Source organism: Cariama cristata, unplaced genomic scaffold (genome assembly GCF_000690535.1).
Source record: "Cariama cristata isolate BGI_N322 unplaced genomic scaffold, ASM69053v1 scaffold12226, whole genome shotgun sequence".
Taxonomy (NCBI): Eukaryota; Metazoa; Chordata; class Aves; order Cariamiformes; family Cariamidae; genus Cariama; species Cariama cristata.
Genome location: NW_009621597.1, coordinates 30,775 through 48,726, shown reverse-complemented (window position 1 = coordinate 48,726; position 17,952 = coordinate 30,775). Strand labels below are relative to the sequence as shown.

The window sequence follows — 17,952 nt, the reverse complement described above, 5'->3', positions numbered from 1 at the left end:
GGGGTCGGGGTGTAGTAGAATATAGAAGGTAATAGCAAGACTGGTATATCAGAGAAACTTATCAGGCGCTTTAAAGAGTGTCTTTTAAGTAGGGCTTGTCCTTGAGGTGGTTGCAAGGGGTTATAGGCTTTACAGTTCGATGATAAAAACCAGTTTATTCAAGAATATATCCACTTCCCTATAATCATGATTAAATGATCCATCAGCTTTTGATGCACAAGCAATGGAAGGAGGTGTTTGTTGTTCAGTTGTTGGATAAATTGGGAAGATGTGTGTTCAATCAAAGCAATGTGTCTTTAAAATAGTGGGGTTTTAGTTCATGGAGCTGTTTGTATCTTGTTTTAGTGGTGTTTACATATGTTTTAAACAGTTACTGTAGCAAAACTTAATAGCAGTGATGGCTAGAAACTGGAAAATGTTACCTCTAAAATGTTCCTGAGATGGTAAAGGATTTCCTTTCAAATTTTTCCCAAGTAAGATTTAAATCTTACTGTCACATTTGATTAAATGTTTAGTTTTTCCTTTTAAAAAGCAGTAACACTGAAGAAGTCTTAAAGTAAATTGTTAATTTAAAAAGTCTACTATTAGAAACTCTTATCTATATAAAAATGTGGAATGCCAGAGAAAGTAGAAGTCTGGTTTTATTTAATGAAACTTGATTATGAGATGCTGAGTGTAAAGCCATTTGGAAAGTTAAGAATCAATTTATATTCTTCGCATTTGTATTCCGTGTTAGTGCAGACTTTTTGCTTCATCCATAAGTATTCATCTATTTGAGGAATTTTACAGTTAGACACATACCAGTGCAATTGTTGTGCTATAATTTAAGTAGATACTGTTTTGCACAAAAGTGTGCCATTTGTGTGTCTCATAAGCACTACCTGAGACAGAAATGTTAATATAGCTGGTTAATTTTTATTCTTTTATTTTATTTTTTTTTGTTAGCTGGAGATACAGATGATCCTCCAAGAATTACTCAAAATCCTGTCATTAATGGGAATGTAGCAATGGCTGACGGGCATAACAACACTGAAGAAGACATGGAAGATGGTAAGTAAATAGTTGATAAAAATGTGGTTTGTTGGCTTCTTTGTTTTTATGATTTTTGAGGACAAAATGGTCCATGTCTTACCTGTGTCCTCTGAACTGCAACTCATTAAAAAAATGAAACCCTCTGTAGTTACGACTGCTGCTGTTCCATACAGGCATCCTTTTAATGTAGCTATACAATAGGGTTGGGCATCTGAGGCCTTGGGATTTTTTTCTCTTACTCTTTCTAGGTACTCATTTAAAAATTGCTGAAAGTGATACTGTCCATTGTTATATTTTGTGATGTGTCCCTTTAAACATACTGCAGCTGGTACTTTGCTGAATAGTAATTTTGTCAGTTATGCAATTCCTTCAGGATGTTTAGAATCCGTATCTGTCCTGCTTTCTTGTCAGGTGGCAGCTGTGATCATTTTTGGTCTTTGTATGGTAAGTCAGTGGTAACTATTCTGTTGAGGAACATTTCCTCCTCCCAACTCTGAGGCCCTTTTGCTTGTAAATGCAAAAGAAGATGTATTGATATCCTGTTAATAAAAGGGGACGTGTGTTTTTGAAATCTTTTTGTTGGTCTATTAAATGAAAACAAGGGTGTACAGTTTTTTCTGTCACAGAAGATCAAGTGATTTTTAAGTAGATATGTCTGGGCTTATTTAAAGGAAGATAATGAATTTGTAATTCACTTAAGTCTGTTATTATGTTTAGTGAGGAAAATGTATGATGATACTTCTTTTCTTAGGAGAGGATTTGGAGGGGACTGCTGTTATTTTGAAGAACTAAATAAAATTTAATTGAGAGAAGGGAGACAAAAGATGACTGCAATTTGTTCCCCTCTGATTCCTTATTTCATGCTGTCTTGTGAGACTACGTTCAGGACTAGGCTTAAACATTTATTTAGATTTATGCAAAATGTTGAGTGATTTTTTTTTTGTTTGTTTGTTTGAGAAAAGTCAGAGTTTGAGGTGTAAAGTCAAAAGGTGCTTACTTTCATTTATTCAAGAAACATATAATAGAATACTGATAGAAAATAGTAATGTTCCATTCCACAAAGAGAATACGGTTTAAATTCAGGACAAAAGTGTCTCATGGTTGAATTGCCTCTGTATCATTGGCAAAGATAAAGTTTCCTATGACCACATTCTCGCAATAAAGTAAAAATGAGGTCTGTTTAGCCTATGAATTTTTTTTTTTTTGTCTGATTGCCTGCTCTCGTTCAGAGGGCTTTGATTTCTTGCTCAGACTAACTAGCTGAGACTGAAATAGGGAATTCTGGTTTTATGAAAATCAAGTTACCTGTTATAAAAGATGTTAAATGTCTTTTGTTGGGCCATGGCATTTGGAGGGTGACAAGAGAAAATCACGTGGGTTGACTCCAACGAGCAAGGACAGCTCTGTTGAACTTCTGTTCTCAGGAATGATGTTTATAGGTAGAAAGCCTGGTAGTGTTTGCTATCAGTACAGCTAATTGATAACACATTGGTCAATTAGTACAAAAATTTGTCAGGAAGTTGGTCTGTATATACTTGCACAAATTAAGCAAAAGGGACTTCAGTTGCAGAAGCAACTGATGAAACCTAGGCCACATCGAGGATGGCAAGTAGTCAGATGTACACCTCTTCATTCAGGATAACATCTGTAAAACAGTTTCTGTTATTTACCAAATATTCGACTGCTCTCAGAGAACTGGATATGAAGATGTCCCAGGAGGGAAAAGAAGTATCTGAGCGTTCAACGAAAGGCTTGTGAAAGCTTCTGTGTTTATGGTGGTACTCATGTGTTTGTGGACTTTCCATATGGTCAGGAGCTTTGGTCCACTCTGCTGTGGGACATCTTTCGGGGTTAAAATGTGATTATTAAGCAATACTCTAATAGTTCTTCATTATCATATATGAGTAAGGAGTGTCTGGCTACATCTTGATGCTGTTATAGCTCTGCACTGACACAGATAGAAAACAGTGTTATTGCAAAATGTTTTAATTGCAAAAACATTCCTGAAGACTTGCATCATGTAAGTGGGTGATACCTCTTTTCCAAGTCGTGTAAATCAGATTAGTTGCTTGCTGTTGCATTATTTACACATCAGTGCAGTTGCTTTCTTGCCGTTTGTTCTCTTGCTGTCCTGGTTTGCAGCATGATGTACATGTATAATGGACAGCTTGGAGGTTCACAAGATAGAAAAAATGGAGGCAGACATTGGCCTCTTTGTTAAACATGCTGTTTTCCATTGCTGCTGTTATTCATAGCAAGTGGGATCAATCTGAGCTGATAAAGAATGCATGAAGAGAACTTAGATACCTCTTCAGTGAAAATCTTAATGAGTTTAATGGTTCCTGCAAAAGAGGTGAAGAGTAGGATAAAAGGTTGATGCTTCCAGCTGGGTCATAGAAGCCAGCTTTCTGGTGAATTTCTGAGTTCAAGAAACTTTGAGGTGATTTTGTTCTTCCTGCTTAACACAAGAAGAAATGACTGATAAGATTGGAAAAAAGGGCAGCTCTCATCCCTTTTTCTAGGTAACTAACCACAGGCATTGTGAAGAGCACGTAATGGTGGCAGCAGTGGACCACCAACAGGACTTTCAGATAAGGTTGTGTTCTCTCAAGCGGTTTGACTAGAACCTGTTGTTGCTATGTATGATGTCTTAGCAATTAAAAAGAACCAGCTGAAGGAATGTGCTGTGCTTTGTACAGAGAATGACTTAATGAACCGGGCTTTGTGAGCTGGAATAGCAGCTCCTGCAAATAAAGTAAAAAATAATAAATCCAAGGTTCTGATCAGATTTTGTTTGCAAGTGCATCAGTATTCAAAACAGCACATAGAATACATTCTCTTAAAAGTTAAAGTTCAAACAGAAGGTCCCTAGCTAAACATAAACTCACAGCTTTGCAATTACCTACTGAAGTCTCATTTCTGTGAAGAATTGCAAGGGCTAGGAGGCTTTCAGAAGCATCAGTCTGTAGGCACATGTTAGTATTGCATGCAGTATTCGGTTCATTATTAAAATATTCATAGAATATTCAGCCAGTTTCTCCATTAATAATTCAGGTTCAGAATATTTTAATAACCTCAATGTACTTTAAAGGTAGCAACATTTACTAAGAGAATAAAGAAATCTGCTTTTCTCAAAGGTACAAACACTTAAATATGTCCTTCAGTCTTAAAATGAATCATGTTCTGTATTTAAATCTCTAATTTGAAGGATCTTTGTCGTATCAAGGTGTTAAATGTGACATTCATCTCATCAGCGAAAAAATCTTTTCTGCGTAGCAAATAGAATCCGTTGCATGTAACTTCACCAAGCATTGTCAGCTGGGTCTGTTCTTTTTACCTTGTGTTCAGGATCATGTGTCATATTTGTAGTTCAGGGATTTATAGAAATCTTACTTGCCAGTCACTACTAAGTTACCCTGCTGTCAATTGCAGTCCTTTATTGGAAACTGGTGGACGTGTTTGTGACGGTGAAAAAAGGTTTTATTTATTTATGTGCTCAGAATGCTCATCACACTTACTATTTAAACTGTATTTTTTAATATAATTCACGTTTTAATTGACTACACTTGCTAAAAATATGGTCTTTTTGGAAGGAGAGGTTGTTATTTCAGGGGTTGGTGTTTTGTATTTTCAAAGAAATGTCTATTTTAGGGTTGAGCTATGTTATGAGGCTGCATTTTTGTGTAGTAGTTACTAGTGATTGCTCAAATATTGTACTGAGAAGAGTACCCTTCCCTGGTGAGCTCTCATGTACAGGCTTTCCTGAAAAGAAATCAAGAAATACAGGCAAACTTTCTGTGAAGCATCTGTAGATGCTGCGTGGGCTGCCTCTTTTAGCTGACACCATAGCAGCGCTGCTCCATCATTGTACCGAAGTGATCTGAAAGCTGCTTCAAAGAAAAACTTAGTCGGCTCATTTTTCAGAAGCTTAGACGAAGCCCAGAAGTACTGATCTCAATTGTGAATAGGGAGATGTTCTCGAGCTGGTTTGAGATATGTGTGATGCGAGACTAATTTTTAAATTGTTAACTGGGTTATGGATTTTTTTGATTCCACCTGAGAATCAAGCTTGAGAGCATACAGCTCCTTTGGCTGCAGCCTGTCTGGCTCTTGGTCATAGAAGACCAGCTCTCTACTCTGTCAACAGGCAGTGAGTAGGTAAAATGGGTAGGGAACAGTTTTTTAAGTAGATGATAGGCTCCTGGTTAGCTATACTTACATGTAGGGAACAAGAGGAGAGTAGGGAAAAAGAGGAGAAAATAATCCTTTTGAACTCTTCCGTTAGAGAGGAAGCTGACAGGACAGGGTAATGCAAAGGTCAGTGCAGGTGGAGAGGAGAGAGGAAGCTGGTTTCTGCTGGGTACTGTTACTTTCAAGAGATTAGTGGGAATGCTTTGGGGCTGTCAGGCCATACACAGATAAGATCAACGGTGTTGCCAAGATCAAGATCAGAAGTAGGACAACTGCTTGAAAAGAAAACCGTTTTGCAAGGGAGAAGAATGAAATCTGTCAAAGCTCCCTGGCAGTTGTAGACAAAACTTGCTATTTTTCTGTATTGAAGCGTATATTCTTTACAATGTTGCATGTTGAAATCAAGGGAGTTTCATTTTTTAAGTAAGGTAGCAATGAGGGCTCACATGGTTTTTAAAAAAGATTGATCAACACTGTGTCTTGTCTGGTGCCATGTAAAGCTTTCTGAGTGAACAACTGCTTTGCGTGTACAGAAATAATACATTTGTTGTATACTGTGTGCCCTGTCACCTAATTGCATGATCTGATTTCTGGCTTGGTGTCGTTGTACCCCAGTGCTCTTGGCTTCTGGTGTCAGTGCACATGTGACATACCTGCTTCAGCTCTGCATCACCCATGGGTGATGTGAAAACAACGGTCTGACCATGGGTGCTGGCTGCCCTGTATGCCACTCGAACTTCCTTACACCCAGTAGCAAATCTTTCTGTATTATACAGGTGTTAAGTTGGAACCACGAAAAGGAGCGGAGTGTCATGTTCATCCTCTGTCCTTCATCCCTGACCTGTAGAACCGTTAGGATAAGTTGCAGGTTTTTCCTCCCTGTACGCAATATGAGGCATGTCACAATAGAGAGCCCAGCCTTGTGTCTTCCTGAAGCTGTTGCAGTCTTCAGCACCCTGTTACAGCTGCATACAGCAGAAGCAGAAGAGACTGTGGTACATGAAGAACTGGGGATGCAGGAAGAGGGCAAAATTAGTTTAATTGTGTGTGTCAAAATAAGCTATTTTTTTTTAAAAAAAAAAATGTCTCATTTGACTTTGGTTTGGACTACTAAAAATCTCTAAAATTTTCACATATTACAAAGAATACAGGACCCTACCCTTGAGTTATTCTTCAGCAAACTGCTGTGAGATTTTTAAAAAACCCACCAACCAACCAATGGGGTTCATCTGTTTTGAAAAGATACTGTTGCAAGCAGAAAACTAAATAGTGACTTTGTATCAGCAGGGCAGTTGAAAAGATGGTGAAAATCCTTTGCACATCTTGGTTCATGCAGGGAGCTAACTTGAACTGGGCTGTGACAACACTACGCGACAAGAAGAGTTAGAGTGGGCTGTGATTTTATGTTGTAAAGCATTTGATGTCTCTGTCTTGCTGTACCCGCTGCTTTAGAAGAAACTTGAGTGGTAGCAAATTCTAGTGCTAAAGAATTATTAAGAAAATAGTGTACAAAACGAACATGTCTTTGAGTGCTCTGTTTTCCTGAATGGTGTTGCACTGTTTTCAAAATGAAAAAATTGAAACTTCAGTTCATAAGGAGTTCAGTGCCTCTGAGGGTTTGGGGTTTCTTTTTGGTTGCTTCCAATATACCACTACATAAAACATGCTCACCATGCATGACTTTTGAAAATGACTTTTTGGAGTGAAGAACATCAGGTTTTTCAAATAATTTTCTGTGTGTGTTACAGATACAAGCTGGCGATCGGAAGCAACGTTTCAGTTTACAGTCGAACGCTTCAACAGATTGAGTGAGTCAGTTCTCAGTCCTCCCTGCTTTGTACGCAATTTGCCATGGAAGATCATGGTTATGCCACGACTGTACCCGGACAGACCGCACCAAAAAAGTGTAGGATTCTTCCTTCAATGCAATGCTGAATCTGATTCCACGTAAGACCCTTTTAATTATTGTGCAAGTCCTCATTTGATAGTAGTTAATCTGTATTGCAAGAAATACAAACATCTAAGAAAATTATTTTACCTAGCTTTCTGCAAGAGGAAAGAATTCTTGCAAGGGTTTGAGTCTGCTTTTCCCCCCACCTTTCTAAATCCCAAAGCATAAGAGTAATCCTCTCTTTAGGAGGAGCTTGTAGTAGCTACAAGCTTGTGGTAGAATTTAGATATATTTCTGCTTGATTGCCGAGGGCTGGTCTTTGACTGACAGTTTTCTTGGCATGAGAAAAGTTCTAGGTTTATTTCAAATAGAAGTGGTACTGGAACTTCTCTCACTCTGCTGAGCTATAAATCCTGCCCTGTAAAGCGTGTGAGCAGGTAACTGCTAGCAACTGAGGCAGAGCAGTGTATGAGGTAGTCATCTCCTTAAATGGAGTTTGTCACTCATCAAGTGAGATACGAACATGTACGTGTTCTTGGAGTCCTGTGTGCAAATCAAAATTGGCTATCTTTGACCACTTTTCTAAATAACATGGAAGTGTAAAAAGAGAAAAACAAATTTTGGGGCCATTACTGCAGCTTATCCAGATAGAGTGTGGACCCCTCATAGGTGTCCTTTCCAGTAGGGTTAACTCCATCTTGTACCAAATCTCACATGACTTGTGGTTCAGTCTGATTAATAAGTTACTCTTCTCCATCGTTTTTGTAATCTAAAAGGTGAGTGCAGAATGTAAAGAAGAAAGTTGTAAGTGTATTAACTAGTCTCAGGAGAAGAGGTTCACGTGCAAGTAGTCACAGAAGAAGGATTATATGATCTTTAAAAGTGTCAACCAAGGTGCAGCTGGTGAAGCTAAGCAAGCAGTAATGCCATTGCATGAGGCAGTGGCAAGACCTTGTCTGAACTGATATTCAGTCTAATCGTTTTGGACAAGTGAGATGAATTGGAACAGGAATGGTCATAAAGAAGTGCTGCTGAGAAAAGTAGAGTGTTGGGGAATTTATCTTGTGGGAGGGAAGGTAGAACCACCTCTTCCCTTCCTTAGCAAAAGGCTAAGTTATCACACTCTGTAGACACCAAGACTTCTTTGAGTATGGCCCATCCATCTGCATAGAAGTAGATTAGAAATAGTTCACCTCAGAGAGCCATTAGCTGCTTAAACCACTGGTACCTGCAACTGCCTGACAGTACTTTCTTAACAACACTGCTGCCCTAAGAAAATCTCTCTTCCAGCTTCACATTCATAGTGTGGCTTTAGAAAGCCCCAGGGATTCATGCCTTCAATAACAATTAACCAAATCTTAACATCTAATAAGAAAAAAAAAATCCTATATGTGAAAGTAATGTACCAAAAATCCTTAACAAAAAAATTATTATAATGACTATAAAAAACTTGGTTTTGAATGAGTTTCAAATGTTTCTTCTGTATTTATAGGTCATGGTCTTGTCATGCACAAGCAGTTCTCAAGATAATAAACTACAAGGATGATGAAAAATCATTCAGTCGTCGTATTAGTCACTTATTCTTTCATAAGGAAAATGACTGGGGCTTTTCCAACTTCATGGCCTGGAGTGTAAGTAATTGAACATGTATTAATCTATTGCTAGATAGCAGTTTTGAACTTGCACTCCTGAATACTGAGATACCCATAGAAAAGGATTTTTTTTTCCCAAGCTGTTATTTTTTCTTGTCATTGCTGTATGTTCTTTTTCAATTTCTTATAAATTCCTGTACTTAATTATTGTAGATTGCTTTTACTTGCATTGTGATTTAGTATTCATTCATTATTATTTTCTGCATATCTGAATAGTTGTTTTTTGTTTTCACTGTGTGATAATCAATGTCATTCTGAAGCAACATAGATTTTCTTGCATTTCCATGTGTTCTTTGTATATGTGTACAGATATTTAATACTCTAATAATACTACTAAGGCTTATCTTGAACTGAGACAGCTTTTTATGCATTTTCAAAGGCTGGGCCCTTAATTTTTCATCTGTCAGGAATATTGTCCAGAAGAAGCAGAGCCTTTGATTACCATCTCTTATTATCCACAGAAAATTGAAACAGTACTGCAAAACCTTAAAAGCCAGGAACCAGTTTCCTGTATTGAGACATTAATAAAGAATTAACATGTATTAAGGTGAAAAACAGCTTTGTTGGTGTCCTTCAATTTTTCTTCTTCAGTCTGTTATTACTGACTCAAGGCTTGGAAATTAGAAAGTAATGTCTAACTGGATGCTTCGCTACAGTCATGTTGCAAGCTCCTGTTTTCATGTTTGTGTGTCATTCCTATTTCACAGGAAGTTACTGATCCTGAAAAAGGCTTTATAGAAGAGGACAAAGTTACTTTTGAAGTCTATGTTCAAGCAGATGCTCCACACGGAGTGGCGTAAGTATCTTTGTTTAAAATTAGAATTCTTAATTCTAATATTTTTATGTTGCTTCAGGTTGTTCAAGTATTTTGTGTTATTAACATTTGTAGCTCTCATCAGACATTCTCACTTTATCACCTTTAATTGATGAATTCTTACATGGCAATATTTTTCATTAGTCACATAGGGATTTTTGTATAAGTTAAATTTCCATTTGCATTAGTCAGCATAATGTTCTGGTACTTTAACTTCTGTATGAATTGATTTGTGATTTTAATACTTCTGCAAATCTAGCCTCAACATTTCTGATCGTGCAGCTGATAGCAGGGTTTCAGACACAGTCAGGTGGCTCTGCTATCTTAACTTGCCTTGGTTTACAATAGTTTTAAAACTGCCTCGTCTGAGTTGTTCTACTTCAGGTCACTTGTAAACAAAGTGGTTGTACTGAAGTGCAGACTTGCCCTTAAAAGTACAGCTCTCAGTTCCAGTACACTTTCATAATACATAATTTTTCTCCCATATAGAAGATCTTTAAGAAGAAAACCTAACAAAATCACAAAGCATTTAATGGCAAAAACTGTTGTTACTGGCAGGCAGTAGTGTAGTTTAGTTGAACCTTAAGTAACAGTGAAGAGTAGCTGATACCTACCAGCAGCACTACCTTAGAATGAATACTCTTTATAACAGTTAATACAGAACTATCTTGTTTTTTAACCACTAACTGTTTTTTAGGTGGGATTCAAAGAAGCACACAGGATATGTTGGCTTAAAGAACCAGGGAGCAACTTGTTACATGAACAGTTTGTTACAGACTTTATTTTTCACAAATCAGCTACGAAAGGTAATTAATATGTGAAAGAAACTGACATTGCTAATTGAAATATCTGATACGTTATACTTATAAGTGCATCAAGACAGAGCTGTATGTTCCTTGTGCCGCCTTCATTCTTTTAGAGAAGCTGTGACTTATGTGGTGATGCACATCTTACTTGAGGCAGAGTGCAGGAAACTTCCTTTTATAGTTTGCTTTTGGTTTTTGTGAGAGCAGACAGAGTACCAGGTGAAGACCTGAGCTTAAGAGGTGTTTCTTAGACTGTATTATGTGTTAATGTTGCTACGAATTGTTGGAGGAAGAAAATAAAAAAAGAAAAAAAAGATAACTCTGCATCTTGCAGACGAGAGACGGAAGTGATTTCCCTTTCTTGAAATACTTAAAATAGAGAAGTCAATTATGACTTCTCAACTCATAGGGAATGTAAAAAAATAAACATGTACGATCTTTTGTAGTTCATTTGTTCTGTCTTTTAATTTATATTATACAGTTGAATTTTCTGTTATTATAGGTAGCATCTTTGTAGTGACGGAAAGTGTTATAATTTCAGTAGTTTAAACAATTTTATATTTGCTTCATTCATATGTTTTTTATTTACTGTAGGTGTTATTTCTTTGCTGGAAGGAAGAATTGCTTTAAGTATCAGCTTAATAAATACCTCATCCAAACCTAGCGTGAAATATAGTAGATAATGTATCATTTTAAAATAGTGCAGTAGCCTTCATGGGATGAAAACATAAACAATGACTTGGTATGGGAGGTAGCTATCTGGAAGAGGGAATATACTTGGGGAAAAAAAATGTAACTCGGCACCATTTAGTGTCCCAGTTGGGATTTCTTTTTTCTCTTTTGCAATGTGCTGCTTACTCTGAAGTGTTGCAAAAAATAGCGCATCAAGCTCAAGTAGACTGTAACTGAGATCTTACCAATGGCACGTACAAGAAATAAATACTTGACTTGTTTTACATGATGCACCTGTTTCTTTTTTGCAAGAGGTATGATTTACTCATTCAGTTTATCATTCATTATTAGGCCTGTTCTTTTTGTTCAGCACTCATAATGTTTTGTGCATTTTATGTTTTTGGACAACTTCACTTTGCTTTTGGAAGAAGAATGTGGTTTTATAATAGCTACATCTAATCCAAGACAAGACTGTCTTGTAGTCAGTAAATCAATATGTGCCATGAAGTAATTTTGTGATACAGATTTGTTTCAACTGAACTAATCTTTTCAGGCGGCCCCCTGCAGTTCTCCCCTAGCCCCCAAATAAATACCAGCTTTTAGGGAGTGTTAATATCTGGATAGTGACCATATGAGAGAGCTTGATTTACTAACTGGTAACTGTAGCTTCCTTTATGGAAATGTTACTGGATGTCAGCTGAAATGCCCAATTCTTTGCTTATTCTTCAGGTGTTCAGAGCCTGTACAAACAGAACAGACTATAGCAGTAGTTTTAGACGATTTTAATACTCATTTGCCATTATTGCAGATAAGGAAGAATCAGTAGTTGTCTTGTTTGAAAAAAACAAACTTCTGCAACATTTTTGTTTTCACTTTGAGCAAATTTGTTCCTCTTAAAACTGAGTAAAATAAAATGTGTAGTATTCTCAGTTTGCTTGTCACTAATTTGATTATTTCTGTTAATCCTCCTTACTTAGGAGAAATAATGATTTCTATTGCTGTTATTTAGAGCTTTGTTAACAGAGAAGTTGGTGTCAGGAGTAGAGCTGGGAAAGCAATGAATAATAGCAAAGGCAAGCACGTACCTATGGAAGGTCAGGCTGTGGTGAAGCGTGGGTGAGGATTGATGGAGAGGTCCGTCCTTCTTTGCTCTGTTTCCAGACAACAGATGGGAGGTTCTTGGGTATTTGAAATGAAACCTCTCTTTATTAGGAACCAGGTGGCCTTAGTGGTAGGGAATAAAGCAAAGGAACTTTCTCTTCAGAGCATATCTTTATTTGTCTGTTTGTGACTGGTAAATTCATACTTAAATATAGTCCCCCTAGGCAAAGGACAGTGGTGGTTTCCCAAATGGGTCCAGGTTTGATCTTGGACCATGTTACAGGAGTCGTCCCATGTCTGTCATCAGTGCCTCCAGCCAGTTGGTACTTGTGGCTGCATCCAGTCCATTTTAAAACTCTTTGCCATTTCCCTTGAAAAATTCCCCTACAATTCATGAGAATGTTGCAGAAAGTTTGTATAACTGTACTAAAATCATAAATACTGGTCCCAATACAATTCTCCCTGATCTGGCTCCCCTCAAGTTATCCAGTATCTTTTACCTTACCTTGGAATTTCATACACAGTATTTTCTTCCCTTCTTCAAGTAATTGTCTTGACTTTAAACAATGTGTTCAAGCTTATCTTGTAGCATTCTTCTACCATGTAAATATCTAAAATTTTTCTCATATCTCTGTATCTGTTGCTTATAACCGTTGCCTATACACGTCCTCGTCACTCTTTTTGTTCATTTCCTGAGGGAACTTCTCAGGTGTTAAATTAGAGATTCTTCTTTTTTTCAAATGGATCAAAATGCCTCACTTGTTGATGTTGAGGTCAAGCTTTCGGAGTTTGGGAGGGTAAGGCACAAAAATATTTGAATAGGATTGTACTTGAAAAGTGGTTTGTTTTAGCTTGGAGAAACACTTAAGCTTGGAGAAATAGGCTTCGATACTACTTATATACACAAACAGAATGAAGAACCAGAGAATAGTCTATGTGTTAAATGTTTAGTTTGTAGTAAAACATCTAGAAATTTAGAAGAAATAAAACTGTGTTTTTATTCAATGGCAGCTGGAATATAGTAATTATAAATAAGTTGTAAATTATGATTTAACTTGAAAGGAAAGGAGTTCATTGTCTAGATGGTATACAAGGAAACCAAATAGGAAGAAAATGAAAAGGATCTGATTTTTGATTAATTATCAAGGTATTCTGAACTCCCATTTATACCTTTTTTGATGGAACAGTCAACCATTAGGTTGACTTCTAGGCTGCTGTAATATCATCTTGGTTGTTACGAAGAATATTTAGCATTTTAATATCTATTTTATGAAAATGTATCATCACTGGCTATATGTGAATTTTTTCATCACTTGACTTTTGTATCCTATTTCTATTTGTTTAAACATAGCAACTAACTTACTATATATTTGTTTTTTAAAAAGCATTTATAATTTATAAGATGATAAAAACAATGAATAGGGGCTGATTATAGAGATTTGGAAGATTTGAGACTTGATCATTCAACTGTTTCCTGTTTTTGCCTTTAACCAGTGAAGACCAGCACATAAAAGGGTTTGTAAACCAGGGGCAGGGAGAGGTTAAGTTAACTCTGCAAGATGCTGACTTGTTTTGATGTTCATATTTTAAAGCAAAAAAAATAACTTTTGCTTATAAAATCAAAGGTATAATTTTATCTGTTTATATTTGAAGTGGAGTTTGCCTACATGAGCATGGTTAACTGTAACTCTGCATTTGGGTAATAAAAATAGAGAAGCAATTGGAAATCATTTTCTTTATTAGCTTATTAGAATCATTTTGAAATTGTATATTCTCATCGTAAGAAAGAAATTTTCATAATCAGAGTGGTCCAGCTTTGCAATAGGATGTGTGGAGAGGTCGTGGGATCTCCATTCCTGGTGATGCTCAGAACTCAACTGGATATGACCCTAAGCAACTGGACCCAGCTTTGGACTTGGCACCTCTATGAGCAGGACCAGAGTTCAGAACCTACTGAGTTCTCTTCCAGAGTAAATCACTATAAACTCTAAGCTCTTAAGGCAGCGCTTAGCTCATTAGAGAAGTTGCTGATGCAACTGCATGAGAAAGTACTATTTTTGGGGTTTTTTTGTTCTCTCAATTCTTCCAGGTTAGCCTGATGGATTGCCAAAAGTAATGGCATGAAGGATTATTGAGTTTCAACAGTTAAAACTTGTTGCTACTGTAGCTATTCTGCTGATAGTTCCTTATTATATTATTCTTCTAAGTATTTATGTTGTTGTACTTCTGAAAAATTTTGTGGCTAATTAGAACTGGCATAGGAAGCTGACCTACCAACTTCTTAATGACTTTTTTTGCCTTTTTTCTTTCTTCCTTTCTTTTTTGTCATTCCCTTGTATTCTTTTTCTATCAACTTTGTCTTGATCTAATGTCTGTCTCATTTGGTTCCCATCACCTCTGTACTGAGCTTTCATATAACAATGAATGTGTTTCCCCAACAATTCAGCTACATATTGGAAGTACTAACCTTGCTCTTTGTACAGGGAGCTGAAGTGCAGGATAAATTAGGGGTGTTGGACACCTCTGAAATCTAGGCTGATGCAGAAACCAAGTGAGAACTACTGAGATCCAGTTCAGCGCTGCACTCGCAGAAATATATCATTCCCTGTTGTTTCACAGACAAATGTTGAGGTGGCAATTTTTCTGTTTCTTAACAGATTATTTCCTCGTATGCTACTAATCTTGGAGTCTGTATTTTTTCATGTGTTATTACCTAATCTCCTTCCAGAGTTGTCTAAGTTTCTTTTTACGTTCATGCTTTCTAAATGAACATCTCCTTGTAAATACTTTTTCTTTGCTTGTTACATTTCCCTAAATATATCGGTATACACTTTTTAAAAAGTGAATCTCATTTCGGTGCCTATTGAACTGTCCTGATCCCTGTTTGGTCTGTTTGTGTAATTTCTTTGTTCTTAATCTTTCCCAGATCAGTATAATCAGTGAATTGAGTTGTTAAGCTATTTATTTGCTGGACAGTGATGATGTTAAGTAGGAATGAACATATTTGGGAATCTTAAAGTTTCGTCTGACGTCCTTCTCCATGTGGACCATTTCTGGGTTTCGTTCACTTGTTGCCCTTTATGGTTTCATGCGGTTGTTTTTGGGGGTTTTTGTTTTGGTTTGGTTTTTTCCCCACTGTAGGTGACAATATTCACAGATAGCCAAGCTACAGCACAAAACAGAAGTTATTTTCAAAAGCCTATGGTATTGATCGGTACATCTGGTCCTACCGTGCTGATTGTGTAGATTTACCAGGCATGATAAGTTGTTTGAAGGTGTTGAATGCTTTAGTGCGTTTAGTTTTCTAGGGTGGAATAAGGGAACTATTTAGATAAAATAACCATGAATGGAATCTGTTGTTCGCGTCTTTCTAACCACTGTGCTCTAAGAAGTGTTATTCCTGACAATGTTTTTACACTACAGTACGAGATTTTTTTCGGACTCTTTTGGAGTGATGATTAAATGGAGTTATATGAAGGAAGTCACTTGAAGAGGAAAGAGAATGCATTAAACAATATGAGCAATAAACTTTTCCTTAGGTACTAATTGAACTAAATGCTTTTTCAGGCTGTGTACATGATGCCCACAGAAGGAGATGATTCATCCAAAAGTGTTCCTTTAGCATTGCAAAGAGTGTTTTATGAGCTGCAACATAGTGACAAACCAGTTGGAACTAAAAAGTTAACAAAATCTTTTGGGTAAGTTTCAGAAATTTGGACTGTTTATTGGACTATTACAGGCTTCGTAAAGCTTTTCTTTAAAAAGGTTTTGTTTAAATCAGACTATTTTTAGAGAGGTGCAGAAAAGTGTTAATATAGCATTATGTTAATTGCCAACTTCTTGTAGTTTACTTGGATAGGTTTTTATTTATAGTCAGTACTAGAGACAGCTGATCCAAAAGTCAGAGATTTTGGGGAGGGGAGCAGTACACAAACACAGCTGTTAGTAGCAGGGTTGTAATGTACCTGTTACCTGAGAACTGTGTGATGCATTTGACTTAAGTAAAACTCAGGATAAAATATGTTGTTGAAACTTTGCAGTTCATGTATTGTTAATGTCTTTTTAAACATTTAAATCTGTTTTGAATTTAGAGAAATAGCAGTAATTTGCATTTCCGTATTGTTAGTTCTGTATTGATGGCTGTTGTAATATTTTCTTATGACATATCAAAGGTGCACATATTTTTGCCTATGCACAATTTAGAAGCATTTAATGCTGTATTCTGTTTTGTGATTTAAAGCTTAAGAGGAGTATCTGTTGCATGAACTGAAGGTGTCAGAGCACACACACAAAGTAATTATTTGCATTTTCCTCATTCTAGCACCCTCTTTTCCTCCATAAAACATCAACAAAAAGGCTTGCTTTTTATTTTCATTTTTGCCTAGTATCCAGTTCACTACCTGGTATTTTTTCCGGTCTGGTGGTACTTCTTGTGAAATGATGTTCCAGGGTGTAATTTTAAATCTGGAGTATCTAGACATAGAATTACACAATCTAGCTGCATTTAGAGTGTTGATGTTTTGGTGTTTTGGTTTTTTTGGTGGTTTTTGTGGGGTTTTTTTGTGTGGGTGTGTTGGGTTTTTTTTTTTACTAGCTTGATGTTTCTGTTGGGCACAAGTTAGGACAGAAGATTAAGATTAGCATAACCTTTATAATCCTTCTCTTTGCATGTCATGTAAGCGTGGAGTAAGATTTTATCAATAACTGTTCTAAAAGATTATATTTCACATTACGTTGTCACGCTGTATTTGTAGACTAGTCTTTTGTAGTAATATTGGCAAGCATTTTTTTTATTTAAAAACAGGTTAGGAAGTTTGTATCATCTTTTTCACATAGCTGTCCTACAGTTGCATCCCACATCTTCTGCTAAAGCTTGTAGTAGTTCTCTGTCCTGATAAGACTCTTTGTAACCTTCCGTCTTTGTAATGTTCCCTTTTCACATTTTGGAGGAATTTTAAAATTAAATCAGTAACCTCAGTGTTTTATGTGTATCTGGTCATACCTTCCTCCTACTAGCATACTATATATTTAGTTTATCAGTGCTCCTGCTGTCCTGTTACGCTGGAAAGACTTGCTGATATTGTAAATATTTCATCTTGATTTAAGATCCCAACTGTGTCATCTTTAGTAGCATGAAGAGACCTTTCCTGAGAGTGTTGCAGATGCTTAATTTTGTATCTGACAGCAAAGTTTTAAAAATTTGTTCATGCCTGCCTTCATTCTTGGGAAGGAATTTTTTAATATGTTTGAACATTTGGTCTTTTTACCCCCCATTAAATCAGAGAGGGGTTTTTGACCTTGTGAGACCTACCTATGTGCTGTGTAGAGCATAATTTTTTTACTGGGTATTGTGAGTTTCTAACTAGGTTTAGCTTCTTTCAGTAGAAAGTGATGCCATTGTCTGAAGGAGTGCTTTTTTTTTATCCTGATACTAGTATGTAACCTTTTTCTTTGATTTATGACCTTCAAGCTGGCTAGTGTTTGAAGCCTAGGTAGTCAGGAGGTTATTTTCCATTCATAATTATCCAACAGGTCACTTCATTCAGCTTCTTTAAGTGTGGACCCCACACAGTGGTTTTGGCACACTTTTGGGAGTGGTATGCTGCCGTGTGACACTGGCGGTGAGTCACTGAGAAGAGAGTGGGAGGGGAAGATAAAGTTAGTATTGCTATTGCTCCTGAGCACCCCTCTGCTTGTGGCTTCAAGGGCCAGGGTTGAACCTCATGCTGAAGCTAGAGCCTCCAGTAAACATAACTTATTTCATATGCTTAGGAGTGATGACTGTTTCAAAAA

At 36.7% G+C, this 17,952-nt stretch overlaps 1 protein-coding gene across 1 annotated transcript in view; it reads left to right on the top strand.

The window, feature by feature from the left end:
- The first annotated feature begins 397 nt into the window (after positions 1–397).
- USP7 (ubiquitin specific peptidase 7 (herpes virus-associated)) overlaps positions 398–17,952 on the top strand; it is a 43,656-nt gene continuing 26,101 nt past the window's right edge. The window contains exons 1-7 of the mRNA XM_009702025.1: positions 398–431; positions 946–1,050; positions 6,972–7,170; positions 8,607–8,745; positions 9,474–9,562; positions 10,278–10,386; positions 15,727–15,857. Of these exons, the coding sequence (XP_009700327.1) occupies positions 398–431; positions 946–1,050; positions 6,972–7,170; positions 8,607–8,745; positions 9,474–9,562; positions 10,278–10,386; positions 15,727–15,857 (806 nt within the window). The remainder of the gene's footprint in view (positions 432–945; positions 1,051–6,971; positions 7,171–8,606; positions 8,746–9,473; positions 9,563–10,277; positions 10,387–15,726; positions 15,858–17,952) is intronic.